At 35.4% G+C, this 21,441-nt stretch overlaps 1 protein-coding gene across 1 annotated transcript; it reads left to right on the forward strand.

The window, feature by feature from the left end:
• Window positions 1-678: 678 nt before the first annotated feature.
• Window positions 679-2,157, forward strand: LOC130015266 (uncharacterized). Its single transcript, XM_056105047.1, has one exon. It carries the CDS (start codon window positions 679-681, stop codon window positions 2,155-2,157), a length of 1,479 nt encoding a protein of 492 aa, XP_055961022.1.
• The last annotated feature ends 19,284 nt before the right edge of the window (window positions 2,158-21,441 follow it).

Raw genomic sequence — 21,441 nt, forward strand, 5'->3', positions numbered from 1 at the left:
CAATGTATTATTTTCACCTAGGAATGCGTACCTCAGATGTGATGGAAGCGTTTTAAGCTCCACTTTTGGTGGTTTAACAGAAGATGGTGGTGTTACCCTCTCGTTTCTAATTAACTCCTCTAACGTAGGTTCATCCTCTTCAGGATCTTCTCCCTCATCTTGTTAAGTTGGTTCTTCAGAGGTGAAAGATACCTCTGATACTTGTGCAGATTCAATTCTCCCCTCTGAACACTTGGTGGATTGGACGAACTCTGTACCTGAAATCTTGAAATCGATTAAGTTAGTCTCACTACCTTGGTTTATTACTTCCATATTTCTCTTGAGTTGTTCAGACACCATTTAATCAAATACATCAACTCACATGCATCCTTCCTCTTCGGTAGCATTTCGCATCAACTTTTTCATGTCAAATTCCACACTATCTTCGTCAATCCTCAAAGTCAACTTTCCAGCATGAACATCGATTAGTGCCCTTCCCGTATTCATGAAAGGACGCCCAAGAATCATAGGGCAGTTTTTATCAACTGCATAATCAAGAATGACAAAGTCTACTTGAAAGATGGAGGGTCATTGATGAGGAAGACCACCGACGCAGCATTTGAGCTGTTAGATGAGTTGGCAGTGAACAGCTGTTCTTGGCCAACTGAGAGGGCGAAAGCAGCTGCTTAGAGAGGAGTGATGGCAGTTGCTGCTGACCCAGTAGTAGAGACGGTCAAGTCACTACTACAGGATTTTCTCACAAAACAAGTTGTAGCACCCAACACTCATAGTGTTGCTTCAATCCAGAGTAACTGTGAGTTTTGTGGAGATCCTAGCCATATGGCGAATGAGTGCTATGTGATGTCGCAGCAGATCAACGAGCAAATCAACTATGTGGGAGGACAGAGACCAAAAAATAATCCATATGCTGCTGCTTACAATCCAGGGTGGAGAAATCACCCAAATTTATCATGGAAGGATAATGGAAACCAGACCCAGAATCAGACAGGTCCTAGTTTCCAAGGAGAACAAAGACCACAACAGAATTTGGGTAACTTCCAGAATCAAGGCAGCTTTTACCATCATAACAATAGGCCACAGCATCCACCTGGTTTCCAGCACAACGAACATGGAGAGTCTCTGCACAGCAAAATTGATAAAATGATGGAATTGATCATAATGAAGGACGCAAAGACTCAACAAGCACTTAAGAATCATGCTGCTACTATTCATAACCAAGAATTGCAAATACAACAGATGGCTAAAGCACTACAAAATCAAAATCAAGGTTGTTTACCATCCACTACTGAGGCAAATCCAAGAGAGCAAGTCAAGGCGATAACACTAAGGAGTTCAAAAGTGTTGCCTAAAGATCATACCGAGAAGGTTATATTAGAAGCAGAAAAGGAGCAGCATGAGGAAAATGAACCTGAAAAGGTAGTCACTAAGCCTACTCCACTACCTCCGTATGTACCAAAAATACCTTTCCCACAGAGATTGTGGAAGCCAAAAGATACTTGGAAGTTTCATCAGTTTTTAGAAACTTTCAAGAAGCTACAAATCAACATCAGTTTGGCTGACGCATTACGAGAAATGCCGCATTATGCAAAGTTTTTAAAGGACATCCTTATGAACAAGAGAAGCTGGGATGAGAATACGGTTCCATTTACTGAAAATTGCAGCTCAATCAGCTTGAGCAAATTACCAACGAAACTCGATGATCTAGGGAGTTTTACTATTCCTTGTACTATTGGTGATTTGCAAACTATTAATTGTCTTTGTGATTTGGGTGCTAGTATAAATTTAATGCCTCTATCTTTGTTTAGGCAACTACTTGGTGACCAACGGGTTAAGACCACCCTAATGATGCTGCAGTTGGCTGACCATTCGGTCAAAAAGCCATATGGGATCGTGGAAAATGTTTTAGTTAAGGTCGAAAAATTTATATTCCCAGTGTATTTTGTCGTCCTTGACTATGAAATTGACAAAGAATGCCCATTGATCCTTGGACGCCCATTCATGAACACAAGCAGAGCACTCATTGATGTGAATGCAGGCAAGCTGACTCTGCGAATAGGTGAAGAAAACGTGGAGTTTGAAATGAAGAAGAGCGAGCAAGGCTTAAGTAATGAAAAAAAATGCATGAAGGTCGACTGTGTTGAGGAAAGGGGGGAATGAAAACAAGAGGGAAGTTATGTACTTGTCCATTCCTGAGATATTCCAAGAAATCGACCCATCAAGCAAAGAGAGAACAATGTGCGAGCCCTTATGTGATAAACCTGCACGATCAGTAGAGAAGCGGGCACCTTCGAAACTTCCACTTCCTACAAAACCACGAAAGGGTAAACCCAAGAAATGGGCAGGGTGGAAGTTGAGACTCTGTCACAAGGCTAATGACATAGGACCATTGCAGCCAGAAAACCTCAGTGATGGTAAGTTTGTTATGCTAAATACTTCTCAAGGATCTTGTGCAGGCAAGCTTATATAAAAATGGAGTGGACCATTCAAACTTCGGCGCAACATTGGTCCAGAAGTAGTGGAATTGGAGAGCGCGAGTGGAGACAATTTTAAGGTTCTTGGACAATGGTGCAAACCATGTCTTAGAACTTTTATTGATCAAGGACATGAGCGAGTTGCTCTAGTTGATCCTCCATGAAACTATTGTTATACGGTCAAGGCTAGTGACATTAAACAAGCATGATTTGGCTTAATTTATGTTTTTTTTATCATGTTTAATAAAAAAATATTTTTTTTAAATTAAAAAAAAATTCTAGTTGAAAAATCGGATCCAGCAGGTCAGCCGGCTTTCAGCCAGTCCTCGAAGCCAGGCCGGCCAAACACCGACCGATTAATAAAAGACGAAAAAAAAATATATTTAAAACTGAAATCAGTCCTTCAGCCCGCCTGCAGCCGGCCCACGATCTCAAGCCGGCCAAGGACCGGCTGATGATCTGAATTCGTTTAGTTATCTTATGTTTTATTTTGATGTAGTACTTATTAGTTATCTTATGTTTATGTTTATTTGATTTAGCACTTTTAACTTTAATGTTTTTCTGTCATTTTTCACCAATTTTTCTTTAGATTTTATTTGTTGTCCAGCCCACCACTATGCGCTCAAAAGCAGGCATTGTTATCAGTCAAAAGCGGATAGCAGCTCCTTGGGAGCATTTTGCTGCAATCCTAAAAAGGGAAGAATTTGTATTATTCTTCTTCTTTTCTTGCACTTTCTTATACATTGAGGACAATGCATTCTTTTAATGTGGGGGTGGGGAAAGAAGAAAAATAATAAAAATAATAAATTCCTAATAAAATAAATTAGAATAGATTATATTAATAAATAGTGTGAGGAGGGCTCTTATTTTTAAATTTTGACTTGTCATTTTAATGTTTTAGGCGTAGTTTTGAAATTTTGTCATTAATGGTTATCTCCCGGTCAATGAATGTCTTGAATGCATTTTCTAGTGTAAACAATTAAATATTGATGCTTGCCTAATGAAATGCAGTTTGTATGACATGTTTTGATGAGATTTTGGTGAATTCTGATGGTTGGTTGTGTTATCTTGAGCATGATCAAAGTTACCTAATACGGATGCATGATATGCGTTAAAATTGGTTAATTTTGAAACTCTTGGGCATGATTGACATGATTTCATAGGAGTCAAGTATGTGGCATAACTTCATCCTATTTTGAGCGTTTTGAGGCTTATTAATTATTGGTGAGTGTTGATTGCATGCGGAATTCCTAGAACTTGCTCGGTGTCCGTTCAAGACTATACTGCTGAATTTTTGACAATTAAATGATTATGGCATTAGGATTACCCATTCTTTTAGACCACTTTCAAAGCCTACCCTTTCTACCTTTAATTTACACCCCTTGAACCTTAGTCATTTCTTTGATTTTAACCACTTTTCAACAATTTACCCTTTCACACTTTACCTCTTTGAACACCCCAATTTGACTTGGTCAACTTAAGTTGAAAAAAGAAATGTGAATCTAGCTTAATGATAAAAAAAAAAGAAACTGTGAACAAGTGTTGTAAAAAGAAAATAAATGCCTTAAAAGAAAAGAAAAAAAACAAGATAAAAGAATGAATAACAAAGAAAAATAAAATCAGTAAGAATTAGCAAAAGAAAATAAACAAAGAAAGGCAAATAAAAGAAAGAAAAAGTTCACTTGTGCGGAAAATTTCAAGCTAGATTATTATTTCATACTTCATAGAAAATATTGTTTTTCAAGTCAAGTTGTAGCCAAAATTATCCAAATTCTCTTACCCCCAACCCTTAGCCAAGTTACAACTCATTCAAAGTCCATATAATAGTTGTCATTTACCGAGCTAAATAGTGGAGTCCCGGACTAAGAGAAAGCTTATGGCAAATTTGCATGTGTAGTGAGCTTCGTTTTCACACCCGAAACACTTGAGTGTTAGAGTGATATCTTGTGAGAAATTGTGCTTATGCTTGATGCTTATGAATGTTATGCCATAACTTGCCCATCGATTATTAGACTAATTGATCGCATATCCCGCAATGGATGGTAACCATGTGATTGTCTTGAGTTAACATGATACCAATTCAAGAGGATTCTCAATGTCATCAGAATGAGTCATTATAATTGCATTCCTCATTTGTTTGCATCTCTTTTAGTTGTTGACATTAAACGATTGCATTCATGATTTTCATCAATCGGGAGTAATTTGTTGACAATTGTTCAAAATTGCTTAGGTAGTTAGATTTGTGTTTATAAATAATCATACTCTTGCTTGAGGAGGTTTGATAAGTGTATATTTTACGTCATTTATAGGTCATTTGTTCACTAGTTTTTAGTACTTTATTATGTAAAATATACGCTTATTTAATCAATTTCCCTTGTTTGTTAAGCTATATGAAAAATGTAAATATTTGATATTTCTAGAGTTTTTAGGAATAAAACAGAGTTAAAATGCAAAAATAGTCAGAGTTAGAAGGATTCGGGCTAAGTTCCAAGCCAAACCGGAACCATGTCGGCGTATTTCATGAGTTTTTAACCCATTTGGAAGCCTCTTAGACCATAATTGGAATATAGTAGAATGTGGTGCGAAGATCTGATGAAAATAGAAGCCAAGAGCAAAAATGCATACTTGTGAATCTGACCCCGCTGCAATAATTGAAAGTTTTGGAGTATTTAGAGACCTTAATTGTCTTTGTGTTCTTCACAAGAAATAACGTAGACATCTTAAGCTTTCCGTAGAATCAAGAATCAGCTCATTCCGACATGTCTACAAGGAGTTATGAGGTTTTGAAGTTCGAGTTTGTGCAGCTGAAAAAGTTTCGCACAGAAGCTCGACCGGCCCTTGGCCGGCCAACGACTTCCAGGCCGGCCAAGGGCCGGCTGAGGCCTGGAAAAGTTGCGTTTTTTCCATTTTTGAAGGTTCCGGAAGTTTTGGTGAGCACTCATACACCTTCCATAAGCAACATATATTGGGTTCACACTCAAAGCGATCTTCCTTAGCTTGCACTCAAAGTATGTATCAAGATGAGATTTAATCAAGCTATCTTTGGAAATGAGATAAGTGAACCATGATTAACTCAAGACGGTTATGGAAGAACTTGCTCCCTACTCCGCTCTACATGGAAAGAAGATATCCAAAGCTTGATCATCTCTCAAATTCCATGAAGAGAATAGAGATTCTTGACTTGAGCTCCACTCCTAGCAACTCTATAAATAGCTTGCATTTGTGTAGAGAAAAGACATCTTCTTTTGGAGATCAGACATCTTTTTGGGATCTTAAACATCTTTGAGATCACCTTTGTAGTTTTCATCTTAGATCATAGACAAAGCCATAAGAGGTAGTCTATTTTAGTATCATTTCTACTCTATCGTTTGGGATTATTACACAAAACATATTGGAATTCCGGAGTTTAGGTACAACATTATTGAGAGATCAATTACCGTTGTGTTCTTGTTAATCATGAATTCCATATATGTTATTGTTGAATTTCCTTTAAATATGAGTAGATAAACCCATTTTCGGGGATTATTAACTGGACTTATGTATACTTAATCATATTGGCATATTGGATTGTTATTAAAATGATGTGTTAATTAATGCTCATAATGCTTGAATGTTTTTGGCCAATTCATTCACTGCCCTATGTTTTAATTATGACTTGAGAGAGCTTACCTGAAATAGATCAGTTAATTAACAACGTATGAATTAATAACACGAGAGTGAGTTAATGAATACGTGTTCTTGAGGTTTGCTTAATAAATATCATTTAATCACTTGATTTGGTATTTTATAACACGAGAGTGAGTAATTTGCCTATTAATTGGTTATTTGTATATTTTTATCTATAGCGGCTTGAGAGAGAGTTATAGATGCATTAGACTAGCCTGAACCATAGATTGATAACATAATCCAAATATCCCATGAGATTAATGACATAAAGAAAATTAATAATCCCTGATTTTCCTTATTATTGTTTAAACCCACTTTTATTCAAAGCTTAATTTTATTCTAAATTAAATCTGCTTAATTCTATTTTATTAATTTTAAATCACTTCAACCAAATTATCTTTTTGGTTATCCAGATTGAGTATCGTAATTGGGTGTATTTAGTTGCTTTCCTTGTGGGTACGATATCTGGACTTCACAGTCTATATTACGAGTTGACACTGTGCACTTGCAACAATTTTCTCAACAGTCCCGGCATCCGTCTTGTTAGAGATGCGTTGGATCAGGGCGCTAGTTCCTCTTGCTTTTGATGCTTGGTCTCTTCGTGGGACACTGAGTTTGTAGTTGAGCTTGCCCAGAAATTATACTGCTTTATTCGTATGTTCGGAAGTGGTTGGAACCCTTTGCTGTTCCATTCGATTGATCTGGAAAGCTAAGACCTTTGTTCTTCCGCTTGGTTATTCCTGATAGATGGGATCCATGCTATCCCCTCTACTTGTCCTGGGTAGATTAAACCCTCGCCGTCTTGCTTGGCTACTACTGTTCCATTTGGTTGTTCTGGAAAGTTGTCGCCTTGTTATTAAAACTTATGTTGTTCCACTCGATAGTTCTGGAAAGAGGAAACCTCCATTGTTTTGTCCGGTGAAAACCCTTGCTTTAATTACTAACTCAGGAGTCGTGGAAGACCCATTCTAATTAGGTAGGAGGCCGTAAGCCCGTTTTGACTCTGTAGGAGGCCGAAAGCCCGTTTTGACTCTGGAGGAGGCCAGAAGCATGTTTTAACTGTATTCTTGAGTCGTGGAAGGCCTGGTAGAACCTTCCTTCTAATTGGTCGTCTGTCCGCGTTGTTGATGTTGGGGTCATGATGGGACCGTTCTAATTTATCAGCCTGATTGCTTGACATTCTGGACGTTAACTGGGTACTGGATAGAGCAGTCAGTAGCATGGCTGCAAGACAAGGGGTTAGTGCGTGATGCATGTATGTTGCTGCATCCACAAGGGGTTAGTGCGTGATGCATGAATGTTGCTGCATCCACAAGGGGTTAGTAAGATTTTTATGATGCTGGATGCATGAGATGCATGATATGCAGATGCATGAGATGCAGGGTTAGTTTTGAACACATAGCACGTAGCAAGTTTAGCACATAGAACAGTTTGATATCACAGAGACACGCTGTTCCTTCCAACCTTATTTCTCCCACACACACGTTCTGGGTGAGGTTTATGTTGGGTTTTTTAGGTTCATAACGCAGCGGAATTTCAAAAATTTATATAAAACCCAAACCAAGATCCATGTAATTCGACTTAATAGATTAATAACAGAATAAGTGCTTACTTGTATGTCGAATTCAACAGCAATGTAGAAAGGAAGGAGGTGGTTCACTTTGGTGATACCTGGCCTCGGATCAGAAACGCCTCAAAAAGAATGCGTCCTCTACGAGTATCCACACGAACAGACCTTAGCCAAAACTAGTGCTTGTGTGCTAGCACTATTGCTTCACAAGCAATTACGAATTTTAGTGATTTAGTGAATAATGAATTTCGTAATCCTCAAACCAATTGCTTAATGTGTATTTATAGTGATACAACAACACTATGGTTGAGACAAATTCGAATTTCAATCTCATTGCAATTCTACAAGTTTATGTTTATCACAAACTCCTTTTTGATAATCATCCATATATATTAATTACTATATTTATTATTTTCCAAAAAATAATAAATTAAGGAAAACACTTATCCTTAAATTTCGAATTAATATATATATATATATATATATAATAATTAATCACTTAATCACATTGGGCTTGTACAACCCATAACTGTTTTGGGCCTGTTCTTAGTGTGCGACCCTGTAGGTTCATATAACGTTAGCAGTAGGCCCGAAATTCCTATTTCAGCCCACAAGTCATAAGTGGCCTCTAGCAAGACATTATGACTACCCAAGTTATACGAATATCGACAATCTGATTTAACCATTTACAATAATATTTTAATCCCTTTGTCTCTCGATATCCAGATTGAATATAAGGCATAGTCATGTCATCCTTATAATATTCAATCATTAGTTTCTTGACTCTAAGTAGACTGAAAATGATAACTCTTTATCAATTTATTTAGCATGGCCATGCATTTCCTTCAGTCTATCTTCTTCAAGGGGCCCATAGATATCTTACTCAAATAAATGAGGGACAAATTCCTTCTCAGTCACTCATATTTCTCACATAGTTACTTTCATATCCAATGACAATCTATTCCATTATCCTGTTAAAGATAATGTAAGACTGTATCAAAATATGAAATAGCTATGTAGAAATCCATGATGATTTCAAGGTCAAAGGATTATACTAATAGAACTGTAATGAGAATTACTTATGACAGTGATCTATGTAGTATTCTCACAGTGGGTCATCTAGTGCCTTATTTCTCAAATAGCACCTATGATTTGACTTAATATCTCATATACATGATTAGTAAAACATAATCATCAGTCAACATCATACTAGTCTCAATGTACTATTAAGACTAGGGATAGATGGTATATAATTCTTTTATTAAACCTAAGGGTTCTACTATCAAGTCACATACTTGATGACCTTAGAAAGAATTAACCGTTCAAGTATTTTAATCATTAATATAAAATGATAAAAACTGCCAATCAATAAATAACAAAAAAATAAAGTCAAAACATGGTCAAATATGATTAACCTAGTGCATATCACTAACAGTTTATTCCTTGGTGGTTTGGTCTGGACTCTCGCATCGCAATGCAAGAGTCGGCGTTCCTGTAGAAAAGCTCTCTTCTAGCAATTCTAAAACAGATAAACATCATTTGTTGATGTAATGATTCTAAATCCCTTTATGGAAGGAGTTTTAAAACACGTAGGGTGGACGTGGAAGTCCGTTTTGAAATATGGAATTTGATTTAGCCTGGCGGTTGTATCTAGCGAAAGGAGTTCTCACTAGACTTGTTATTGGAGGTTTGATTAAGCGAAGGTGTATCACTTAATCAGATTTGTTTCTTTTAGGTATGGCCTAACTGGAAGTTTTGAAAATTGGTTTTGAAACTAGAAAATTTGTTAGGCCGGACCTAAGACTGAGATTGAAATAGTAGTTTTTGAAACAGTGGATTTAGAATCACTGTATTGACAGTCATGCCTCAAGTACAATCATTATATTGGGTTTATTCCTAGAGGGTAGTGTCTAAGCTGGAATGCATGTGGGCTGAGTCAATGGGTTTTGGTAGTAACCGGTTTAAGGCTCCCACAGACAGATATACCTTTGATTGGTCTCCTCAATCACGAGTGCAAGCTACCGAGGTACTGGGCTATGAGTGATACTACTCCGCATGAGACGTTCTGGGTAGTGGAGTGCACAACCAGAGCGTGAGAGCGGCTATGAGTATCGGGGCTGGATAAGGACTCCTAGAGAGTAGGTGAGAAGAGAAATTTCTAATGCAATGCAACAGGTGCAAATATGTCTGGAAAGTAAAGTCGGTGATCGATAAGGCGCAAACCGAGCGGTTTAGGTCCATGGCAACCGTTTTTCAAAACAATTCTGAAAACATTTTTATGTTTATGTTTTAAAAACAGTTGATTTTAATCCCCAGTGGAGTAGCCACTGTGAGCGGAGCGGTGTTTGAGGGCCGCTCGCCCAAGGCTTATGGCTGACTTCTCGATCTGGAAATGGTTTGAAAAATGGAGTCGCCACCTAGTTCAACTAGGAAATGCCTTTTAACCGACTGGATAGCCTTACTCGCCTCCGGTAAGACTATCGTGCATCGGACCAAAGACAAGGGTTCGTGGACCTCCCCGAGTCTCATGTGCTTGGCTAATCAGTTACCGGCTTTATTTTCTTGACATATTCGTTTTATATCTCATCTCAACAGTATATGCAGCTCACAGGATATGAAAGCTGTAAATAAACAGTAATGAAAGCAGTAAACACGTTTGACGCGCATATGACTCGATCTGGACTGGCATTTGAGGTAAGTAGCAGGTACTCCTAAGCATACATCTAAACTTAGAGGTTTCTAGCAAGTGGCATAAGTATGGCTGGTCTGGATATTTTACATGCACAAAGCCTAAAACCGGATGTATAAGTGTGATTGATTGATTTCATTAGGTGATCTTGAAAAACCTATACAACCGTTACTACTTTTTCATGTTAGTTCTACGATGTTTAAGTGATGGGCTGGATTCGCATTAATGGGACAATTTTGAGTGATTAGTCCTTTAACCGGTTAATTATTGGATTTGGATGCTTTTGGAAAGCTGTAAACAGTATAAGCATGCTCAGGGGTAGTTGGATATACGTACAAAGTTAGAGATACTTTTAAACCTCGTTGACTTTGAGTGCCTGGCACTCGCGTGGGTTTTGACCCGGAGTCGATTCCGAGTTCGGGTTAGCCTAGAATCGGCTCTTGAAGTTTCTGGTTCGATGGGCCTTGGACTCGTGGGCCCGGTTGGCTGGGCAGATTACAATAGCGGGTTTTGAGGCCCTAAAAACACCGGGTTAAGCACATTTACTATTACAAACAAGTCCTACAACTAAAACAATATTTCTAGAATCAAACTGAGCCTAATTCGGAGTCCGGATGAGCTTGGAAACGGGTCTGGAAGTTTGGATTGCGTCTGGAAGGATCTGGGAGAGACTCTGGGAAAGGCTGAGGAACGACGAATACGGCGCCGGTGTGACTGCCGGCGCCGGCAGGATGAAGTGGCGGCGGCGACACCTTGTTCTGGGGGCGCCGCCAGGTCTGATTGGCGGCGGCGGCACTACAGACAGCAGCAGCAGCAACAGTTTCCAGCATTCGTTTTTATCGTTCTTGGCTCGTTTCATGCAAAAAGAGATCGAAAGGCATAAAAAAGAATCAAACATTCTAAATACGACATGTAAGGAGTATTTACATCATCAAAACTATCAAATTTGAGCCCGTTTTTCATGCAAAAAGAGATCGAAAGGCATAAAAAAGAAACAAACATTCTAAATACGACATGTAAGGAGTATTTACATCATCAAAACTATCAAATCGCAATAGTAATTGAATTTAAACATATCATGTCAATTAGGCTTGTAATTAACCTAAACATGCGTTCTAAGCAATTTTAATGTCTGAATTTCTGGATTTAAACATACAAAACATATTAATTCATCTATTAACATACTTCCTAGTCAATTTTCATGGCAATCATGACAATATTGTTAAAATCGGCAATTATAGCAAAAACATAATTTAAGCAATTTACAGTAAAATAGCCTAAATATGAAGTCCTCGACCCGCAACAGACAGAGGAGGATTTATTCAATCACATAGTTTGGGCTCCTAGAATATGGCGCCCTTTTAAAAACATGAAATCTAGCAGTTTTAAATAATCATGGCAAAAAGTGATGGAAAGAATATTAGGGTCCTCAGAGGTACCGTTCTGAGTCCTTGGCTCGTTTACTTGCGAAGTGGATGCGGAATCCAGCTTCGAATCTGTGCAGGACTTGCGTTCTTGGAGAATCAAAGAGTTCTTTGTTGTTTTTCTGGACTGGATTGAGTGATTTTGTGAGTGATGTGTGGTGAAGAATTCGGATTTGACTATTCTAGGGTTTGTGTGCCACCACTAGCGAGGCTGGCTTAAGGCTGTATTTATAGGGATTAGGGTTGACCTAGGGTTTGGTTAGAGTCTTCTAGGGTTTAAACTGTTAAGAGATAAGTTATTAGGTGTTAAGATTAGCATGAAACTCTATTTAACTAATTAAATTCGTATTTTGACTTGCTAGATAAGTAAAAGATTGCTAAAAGTGCTAAAAAAGGCTACTAATGTCATGTGGGTTTGGTTAAGGTCAATTTAAGTCCGTCAAACTTGCAAATTGGCCCATAAACTTCTAAGATATGACAATTAGTCCAATTTCTAGACTTAGATTACAATCTCTTTGGATTTTTATGGGTTATTCACGCCAAATTACATTTTAATCCTCCAAGTTTACAGTTGTGCACAGATTACGCCTGCTTAGATTCCAGCAAGCAAATCAAAAGCTCGTCACCCGGAAAAATTTCTCTGGAAATCATCATTGGACTCTTCAGTTCCTTATCACTTTTTACATGTCCGAAAAATAGGTGTCTATAATAGGACTATAAGGTTTGTAAAAGGTTTTAATGATAATTTTAGAGTGATTAAGACTCAGATAATGATGATGGAGCCCTTGCCTTCAATCAATAAAGATTTTTCCATGGTACTGCAACATGAAAGACAGATTAATGGTTCTGGAAATCAATCATCAATATTTCTATCCAAGGGAAGTACTCAATACACAAGCCATAATTCTGATGAGAATTATGAGGTTAGTGTTAACTATAGCAAGGGTAACAATCATGGAAATAATGGCTACAAGCCTAAGAGGTTCAACTATAATCAGAGTAAGAAGCCAATTTTCTCTTGTTGTGGTGTAGAAGGACATACATATGAGATATGCTATAAAAAACATGGTTATCCATCTAATTTTGGATATAAAGGAAGAAGAAATGAAGCATCTGCAAATCAAGTTGAGACAGATTGTTATCAGCAGGAAGGATCTGTTATTGACAATTGTGAGAGACAAATTAGTCATAAAAATGAATCTTTCAATAATCAAAAAGCTACTCAATTTCCATCTCCTCAATTCCCATTTACCAAAGATCAATACTCAAAGATTCTTGCCATGATTCAGCATAATGGAGGACCACCTCATGTCAACATTGTTTCAGCGCACTTTAAGGTTGATCAATCTACAGGTACTGATAATCATTTTTGCTTTATGTCAAAAGGTTCAAATTGTTGTGACTGGACCATAGATAATGGTGCCACAGATCACATAACCTGTAACAAAAATATTTTCAAAAATTCCAAGACTGTGAATGGAATGTCTGTGAACTTGCCTAATGGTAGTCAAGTCAGTGTTGAAATAATAGGAGATATTCAGCTTAGCTCATCCTTGCTGCTGACCGATGTGCTTTTTATTCCTACTTTTAGCTTCAATTTCATTTCAGCAAGTAAGCTAACCAATTCCTCTCTGATATGTTTGATCCTTTATCAAAACATTTGTCTAACTCAAGATATGACAAGGATGAGGACGATTGGATCAGCTAGAAAAACTCATGGCCTATATGAATTGCAAATGAATAAAGCCATTAGTTGCATTTCTGCAGAAACTGCATCTTTATCCAATGCAGACCTATGGCATTTTAGGTTGGGACATCCCTCAGCTCAGAGAATAAAGAAGATTCATGACATTGACTCCAGAGTTCATTGTCAAAATAAATCAGTTTGTGATTTTTGCCATTTACGAAAACATAAAAAGTTGTCTTTTCCTATTAGTGAATCTAAGAGCAAAGCTATTTTTGATCGTGTAGATATGGATATATGGGGTCTAGTTAACACTCCATCAGTTAATGGTCATAAATACTTTTTGAATGTTTAATATGATCATAGCAGGTATACCTGGATTTTTCTAATGAAGAATAAATCAGAAACAAGATCTTATATACAGAACTTTTTCTCTTACGTTGAAACACAATTTTCTCAGAAAATCAAGATACTCAGAACAGATAATGGTGCTGAATTCAACATGAATTTGTTCTTTGCTGAAAAAGGAGTTTTGCATCATAGGTCTTGTGTATATACTCCTGAGCAAAATAGTGTGGTGGAACGCAAGCAGCACCATATTCTCAATGTTTCCAGGTCATTGAAGTAACAAGCAGGTTTTCCTTTGATTCTTTGGCATCACTACATTGATCATGCAATTCATTTAATAAACATAATCCCATCTTCTGTTTTGAATAACTCCAACCCTTACAAAATTTTGTTTGGCATTCAACCAGATTATGAGCATTTAAAGGTTTTTGGTTGCCTTTGTTTCGCCAGTACAATACCTGCTTCGAGGAGTAAATTTGATCCTAGATCAACAAAGTGCATTTTTATTGGTTTTCCAGTAAATTTTAAAGGTTACAAACTATAAAATCCTGCTTCAAATGTCATTTTTGTTTCTAGAAATGCCATTTTTCATGAAAACCACTTTCCCCTACTTAAAAATCCTCCTTCTGGCAAATCTATCACACAAACTCCCTCACCTTCTTTTTCTCATACCATTGACCCCATTTTTGACATTTAAGCACTTATAAACCAACCACAACAACTTCAGACACCTTCTTCACCAGATGTATGGAACTCATTACCTTCTCATACTCCTTCTCAAACACCTATCCTCTCTTTAAACAATGAGGATTTTCCAGTTTTAAGGAGAAGTACAAGGGCCACACGAATGCCAACTTCTCTAAAAGACTACAAATGTTACCAGATTACTTCTCCTCATCCCTTATCTGAGTTTCACTCTACAAATAATCTCACTTCTGCTCATCAAGTTTTTTCCAGCAGACTGACTGAGTTAAAAGAACCAACTTGCTATAATGAAGCTGCAAAATCTCTTGAATGGCAAAATGCCATGAATGCATAACTAAAGTCCTTATAAGATAATGGTACCTGGTCTTTATTCCAGTTGCCACCTGGAAAACACCCCATTAGATGTAAATGGGTTTACAAAATTAAGTACAAGGCAGATGGTTCTATTGAAAGACATCAAGCAAGACTTGTTGCAAAGGGCTTCACACAATAACCAGGACTGGACTACACAGATACTTTTAGCCCTGTTGCTAAAATGACCACAATAAGTACTCTTCTTGCTGTTGCAGCAATTAAAAAGTGGCATTTAAGTCAGTTGACATAAACAATGCCTTCTTACATGGTGACTTGAAAGAAGAAGTATATATGAAGGTACCTCCTGGTTATCAATCTAAAGATGATGAGTATTGCAGACTGCACAAATCCTTGTATTGGCTTAAACAAGCCAGCAGACAAAGGCATAATAAGCTGACTCATGCTCTTCTTGCCAAGGGATTTGTTAGTTCAGCTTCAGATCTATCTCAGTTTATGATAAGCACAACAAACTTCTACATAGCATTACTTGTTTATGTAGATCATGTCATATTGGCCAGTGACTCTTCTGATGCAATAACAGATATCAAAGACCATTTACATGATCTTTTCAAAAACAAAGATCATGGTTCTTTGAATACTTCTTAGGTCTTGAAGTAGCTAGATCTAAGTCTGGGATCAACTTTTGCCAACGCAAATATGTCATTGATTTGCTAAGAGATATAGGCTTTTCAGATTCAAAACTTGTTCCCACTCCAATGTTAAACTCCAAGAAATTGTCTAAATCTGATGGCATTCCTATTCCTGATGCTCATAGTTATAGAAAATTAGTGGGAAAATTACTTTATCTATGCACTACAAGATTTGACATTCAGTTTGCTGTTCAACAGCTATCATAGTTCATGGAATATCCAACTGATATTCACCTCAAAGATGTTCATAGGGTTCTGAGATATATAAAGTCTTCTCCTGGAAGAGGTATTTTTCTTTCCTCAAACTCAACCTATCAGCTTTAAGGTTTTACTGATTCAGATTGGGCACCTGCATGGATACTAGAAAGTCAATCTCTGGATATTTTTTGTTTCTTGGATAATCTTTGATATCTTGGAGATCAAAGAAGCAGACAACTGTATCTAGATCCTCTTTAGAAGCTGAGTATAGAGGACTAGCTATTTTGACTTGTGAAATGCAGTGGTTGATCTATTTGCTAAAGGATCTTTCAGTAGATCACTCACAAGCAGCCTTAATTTTTTATGATTCTCAGTCAGCTCTATAGTTGGCTCATAACCCTGTGTTTCATGAACGCACCAAACAAATAGAAATAGATTTCCATGTTGTGAGGGATAAAATTCAAAAGAATGTGGTTCATTTGCTTCCTGTTTCTTCTGCTGCATAACTTGCATATTGCTTCACAAGACCTCTTGCCCCTGTTACTTTTTCACAAGTAATTTCAAAACTGGGCTTACAAAATTTGTATGCTCTCTGCTGTTTTGCTTCCTTCTGCTGCAAGCATTCAAGCATCTGAAGTCACAAGTTCATAGCAACCAATGTCACGTGTATTTTGTTGATAGTGAGCTGTTGCTGAGCTGTCATTTCACATGAGAAGTGTGTTTTGGATTGATGAGCTGTCACTACTTAATAGTGTGTATAACAGAATTTTGTAACTAACAGAATTCTAGTACCTGCAGTTTGTAGCAGTATAAATAGAAAGTTGTAATCTCTTTTTCCAGCTAATGAAAATAATATTAAGCTTTTCTAATATCAACCAAAACAATAAGATTCAATCACTCAAGTTAAGTCATTTAAAAATCTAACACAAGATTTCTCATCTAAATCAATAGAAACGAGCTAAGAACTCAAAACTATACTTGTAATAGCCCAATTAGTTCGAATAGTTCACATTAAAATTTCTTGCATAGTTACAGGTTTTATTTGATTTAATTACTATCGCTTTCGATGATCTTCGTTCATAAGCTGTAGAATTTAGAGTTTTTTTAGATCTGTTTTTGACTCAAAGCCTAAAACTTTATGTTCTTTTATCAATTATATGAATTTCTCATATCATTTTAAGGTTTTTTTTTTTATGAAACCAAACCCGAAACAAAGAAACATCAAATTTTTACAACATAAATGTTACGTGGCGAAAGCGCAATTCCCAGGTGGAAAATTATCGTTATTCAGGAAGTATATTCATTTTCCTTCCATTTTACAAATTATGGGCTCAAAAAGTCAAATCGAGTTTAACATTATGGCCTCCAAAAGACGATTTGCCCGCACTAGCCTTATTTGGCGCTAATACCATATTTGTTTAGCATCGACGCCATGTCGAGTTACCGTTAATATTTGGCGCTAATACTTAACATTTTATAAGCTCAAAACTCTAGCCGAGATACAGGTTATGGATCCGGAAGATGAGTGATATTCCAAAGATGAAACTAGACTTCTAGCAGCTGCAATTGTTTATGATTACAAACAACTCTAGTCGAGAAATTCCAAAAATATAGAATTTAAAATTTTTCTTATTTTTTTTATATAAATTGATGTATTGGTAGATGTTGATATTGTTTAATATGATTTTGAGTTTATGTCCAAATTTAATTTTAACATGACTCGAACCTAGAATTTGCATTATCAATTAATAAAGACTAATAATCACCTAATTAGTTCTATATTAATCAAGCACATAGAGAACATAGAATTTTCATAGAAATATGATAGTGGTTGTATTAGACATTTAAGATAGTAATAATGAGATTAACTTTGGTTTTAAGCTTCGTATATGCGATTGAAAAGAAATATTACTTCTTATTTACCAAAAATTCAAAATTAATAACGATTGTTTAGTATAATTTTTTTCTTATTTATCATTATCGATCAATGAAATTTATATGTCAGTTTATTTCTTTAATCCCACATTTTCACTATTTTTCAATTATATTTTATTGTTGTGATTAAAGATAATATGTGTTATTGTTTGTATGATGTAATAATTATAATTGAGTGTACCTGTAAATTAATAATCTTAGTAATAACAATTTTATTGTGTTAATTATGTCTATAAATGCTATTTTTTTAGGGTTCGATGCACATATTTTATGAACAAAGGGTTAACGCACCCCCTGAACTTGCAACACGGGGTCATTAAATTCAATTTGTACTTTTTGAAAAAACTAACCCCAAAATTCTTCATTTTTTGGTCAAACTACCCCATAATTGTATTTTTAAAACACATAGAATACAAATCGAAGGTGAGGGATTGTAATACCCCGTATTATTTTTAGTATTTATTTTCGCGCGTGTCCAATTTTAATTAAATAGGACCTCAAAAATAGTTAGTAAATTCACGAGATGAATTTATATGGGTGAAAATGTGATTTGAAATGTGTTTTGCCTTAAGTCTGACTTTTAGCAATTTTACATGTTAAAAAGTGAATTTTGCAATTTTTTTGCTAAAAACCGTCAAAATAATTATTTCAAATATTTTTTTGAAGGCCCAAAAATATTTTAATTCAGCCCATATGTTATGATTTGATGTTTTAAAATATTTGAAAAATTTGAATTTATTTTGCCCCTAAAGTTCAGTTTATTTACAAGAATACCATAATGGCAAACTTGTAAATAAATCAAACATGAAATAATATCTAGATATTTTTCTCTAGACTTTTTGTTCCCCGAGTAATTTAATCTTCTTCTTCATTTTGTGTGGGTGCCGAATTATTCAAAGAACAAAACACCAAATCTTATACTTTTATTTTCTCACAAATATTTCTTAACGAAAATCGACGGAAAAAATTGCGTAGATTGTTATCCTAGGCTTTAATCAACGATCAAGGTATAATTTCAAGCTTATATCTTTGATTTTATTTTCTGTTTTGTTGAGCTTAAATTATATACTTAGGATTGCTAAAAATTGTTGTTTGATGGTTAGTTAATTAATTTTAATTGTTGTTTATGTGGGTTTCGGTTTTAAATTAATTTTTACGTGAAATTAAATAATTTTTTTTATTTCTGGGCTGATCTAATTGATTATATTAATATATGTTCTAAAGTGTGATTTTTGTGGATTAAAAATGTTAAGTATTTCGAGTATTAATTTAATGGTATGAATTTTGATTTTTAATAGTTTTAAAACTCAAAAATCGCTAAAATATGGGTAAATTAATTGATTTTTAATTTCTAAAAATAAATTTTTCTATGATTGATCTATATGTTGGGTTGATGATGAATCAATGTTTAGTTAAGAAATTTTAATGGTTTATTAACCGGGTTGGATTTTTGATAATTTTATTCGGTAAAAATTGTTTAAAAAAGGGTATTTATGTCATTTTAAATTTTTGGGCAGAAATTATTTGTGAAAATTTACAAAATATATTTGTTGATTATTTATGGAATTAAATTGATTAAAGTAAGGTATTTTGACGGATTAATAATTGATTTTGATTATTAATTTTTATTTCGGTTTTAATTGATAAAATAATAAAAAATAAATATTTTAAAATTATTTGCTGCTTTTACAAGATAAAAATTAAAGATGTGTTCAAAATTATTTTTGGTGAATTTTGGTGTTAAAAATGCTGAAAATGGATTTTAAAGCGTTTTTAAGGGTTTATGAGTTTTCCGGTGACCGGAATAGGAGAAGAGGGGACAGAGCATGTCCCATGCTTACTCGGCTGTTGTTACTGCCGAAATGGTTTCGGCGGAAAATGAAGGGGGGGCGAGCCCCGGGTACCAAAATATTTGACGGAAAAATATTTTTGGATTTTTTAATTGTGGTATATTTGTTGGGATTTTCTAAAAGTATTTTTTTAGAAAATAGTGTGGATGGTATAAGTGTTAGAATTATAATATTGAATTAGATAAAGGGTTAATGTCAAAAAATTCACAAACTTTGCACGTTTTCTCATTTTAATCACGCAGTTTCAATTTTCTCATTTTCATTCACGAACTACCATTTTTTTCTCAAATTCATACACGGTGCTGAGGTGTCACAGTTCCATTGATATAATTTGCTGAGGTGGATGTCACTTTACACCCATGAATGAGTGCCACCTCAGCAGCGTGTATGAATTTGAGAAAAAGTGGTAGTTCGTGTATAAAAATGAGAAAATTTAAACTACATGATTAAAATGAGAAAACATGTAAAGTTCGTGATTTTTTTTGACATTAACCCTTAAATAAACTAGTGTGGATAGAGTTTATCGTATTGAAATACGATGATGCGGAAAGAGATAGTTGGAATAAAATTTGGATATTTGACTACGTGGTTTATTTGATTGAGTCGGTCTAGAGTTTATCCTAAAATTTAGAGTTAATACATTAATTAATGTTTAATCTCTAAATTAGATCCAGCGAATTTTGTTGCGGAAACCGGCAAGCAAAGGTTTTAAAATTTCGACGGGCGAAATTTTTAAATTTTGAATAAGCGAGTACTGTGAGTGTATTACAATTTATAATGCTAAATATTAGTATTAAAAATATTGTGAACTGCTTTACATGATTTGCAAATGCTTTATTTCATTTTGAATTTAAATCGCATGAATTGTTTTACACAGTTTTGAAACCGATTTAGATTCATTGGAACGTGCTTATTATTGAGCTACAATAGTGGTGTGTGATCACCGGTATTGCATTTAGACATTGTTGCATGTGATGTGTGAATCTGGACAACAGTCTGGAAGTCTGAGGCGACGGCTCAGACATATGGTAACAGATCTTCAAAGCCAACAGAATATAGACGACCAAAGGCAGTAGAGAGACTGCCGAGATCTGAGAGGTTGAACCTTTTTATTAAAAAAGTGAAATTGGCGACATTATTTATGTACTTCCGAAATTCGTTGTATTATAAAAAGAGTCTTGGACTTACAAATACGTAAAATTAGAGTAATCGGATTTGGCCGGCTAAAAGTACAAAAAGAAAAAATAACGGTCAAAAGAAAATAAAAAAGTAACCCGAATGGAATAGAAAAAGTGGAATATCTATGTTTTCTGTTTTGAAAGCATATAGGAACATGAATCATCGTTTAGGGTTTCATATGAATTGGTAATCTGTAATGCATTACTTTCATATTAATGTTTATTAGTATATGTTGTACGCATTCAAGCAGTTTTTTATAACTGACCCCGTTGAATTTATAAATTTTTACAGGCGAGTAGTTTGAGGTGTGGATTTCCAATTTCTTGTTTCGGAAATTCCTTACTTGAATAAAGTGAGAATGACCTTTTCTTTACATGTCTAGAGTTGCAGTAGCTATAGTATTGAACGATGATACCTTAATAGTTGTTGGAGTTATTTATACTTTATATTTTATATAACGTTAAAACTCTGATATTACGTAATGTATGTATGTTGTGCGAAAGTCCAAGCGACTGCACGAGAATAAATTCGATGAACGCATCTGCATAGTGAAATGCAGTTAAATCCATAATGAAATGGTCTGCATAGTAAAATGCAGTTATTACCATAGTGAGATGTTATGCATGATGTGATGCATGATAAACCATAATGAAATGATTTTGACACAAAAATGCACTAATTAAAAGAGTAAATTATTTGCATGTTTCAGATGGAATTT

Source organism: Mercurialis annua, linkage group LG3 (genome assembly GCF_937616625.2).
Source record: "Mercurialis annua linkage group LG3, ddMerAnnu1.2, whole genome shotgun sequence".
Classification (NCBI taxonomy): domain Eukaryota; kingdom Viridiplantae; phylum Streptophyta; class Magnoliopsida; order Malpighiales; family Euphorbiaceae; genus Mercurialis; species Mercurialis annua.

What these genes read in the sequence shown, in the direction of transcription:
- LOC130015266 (XM_056105047.1), top strand. Translation starts at nt 679, where the DNA reads ATGGCAGTTGCTGCTGACCCAGTAGTAGAGACGGTCAAGTCACTACTA.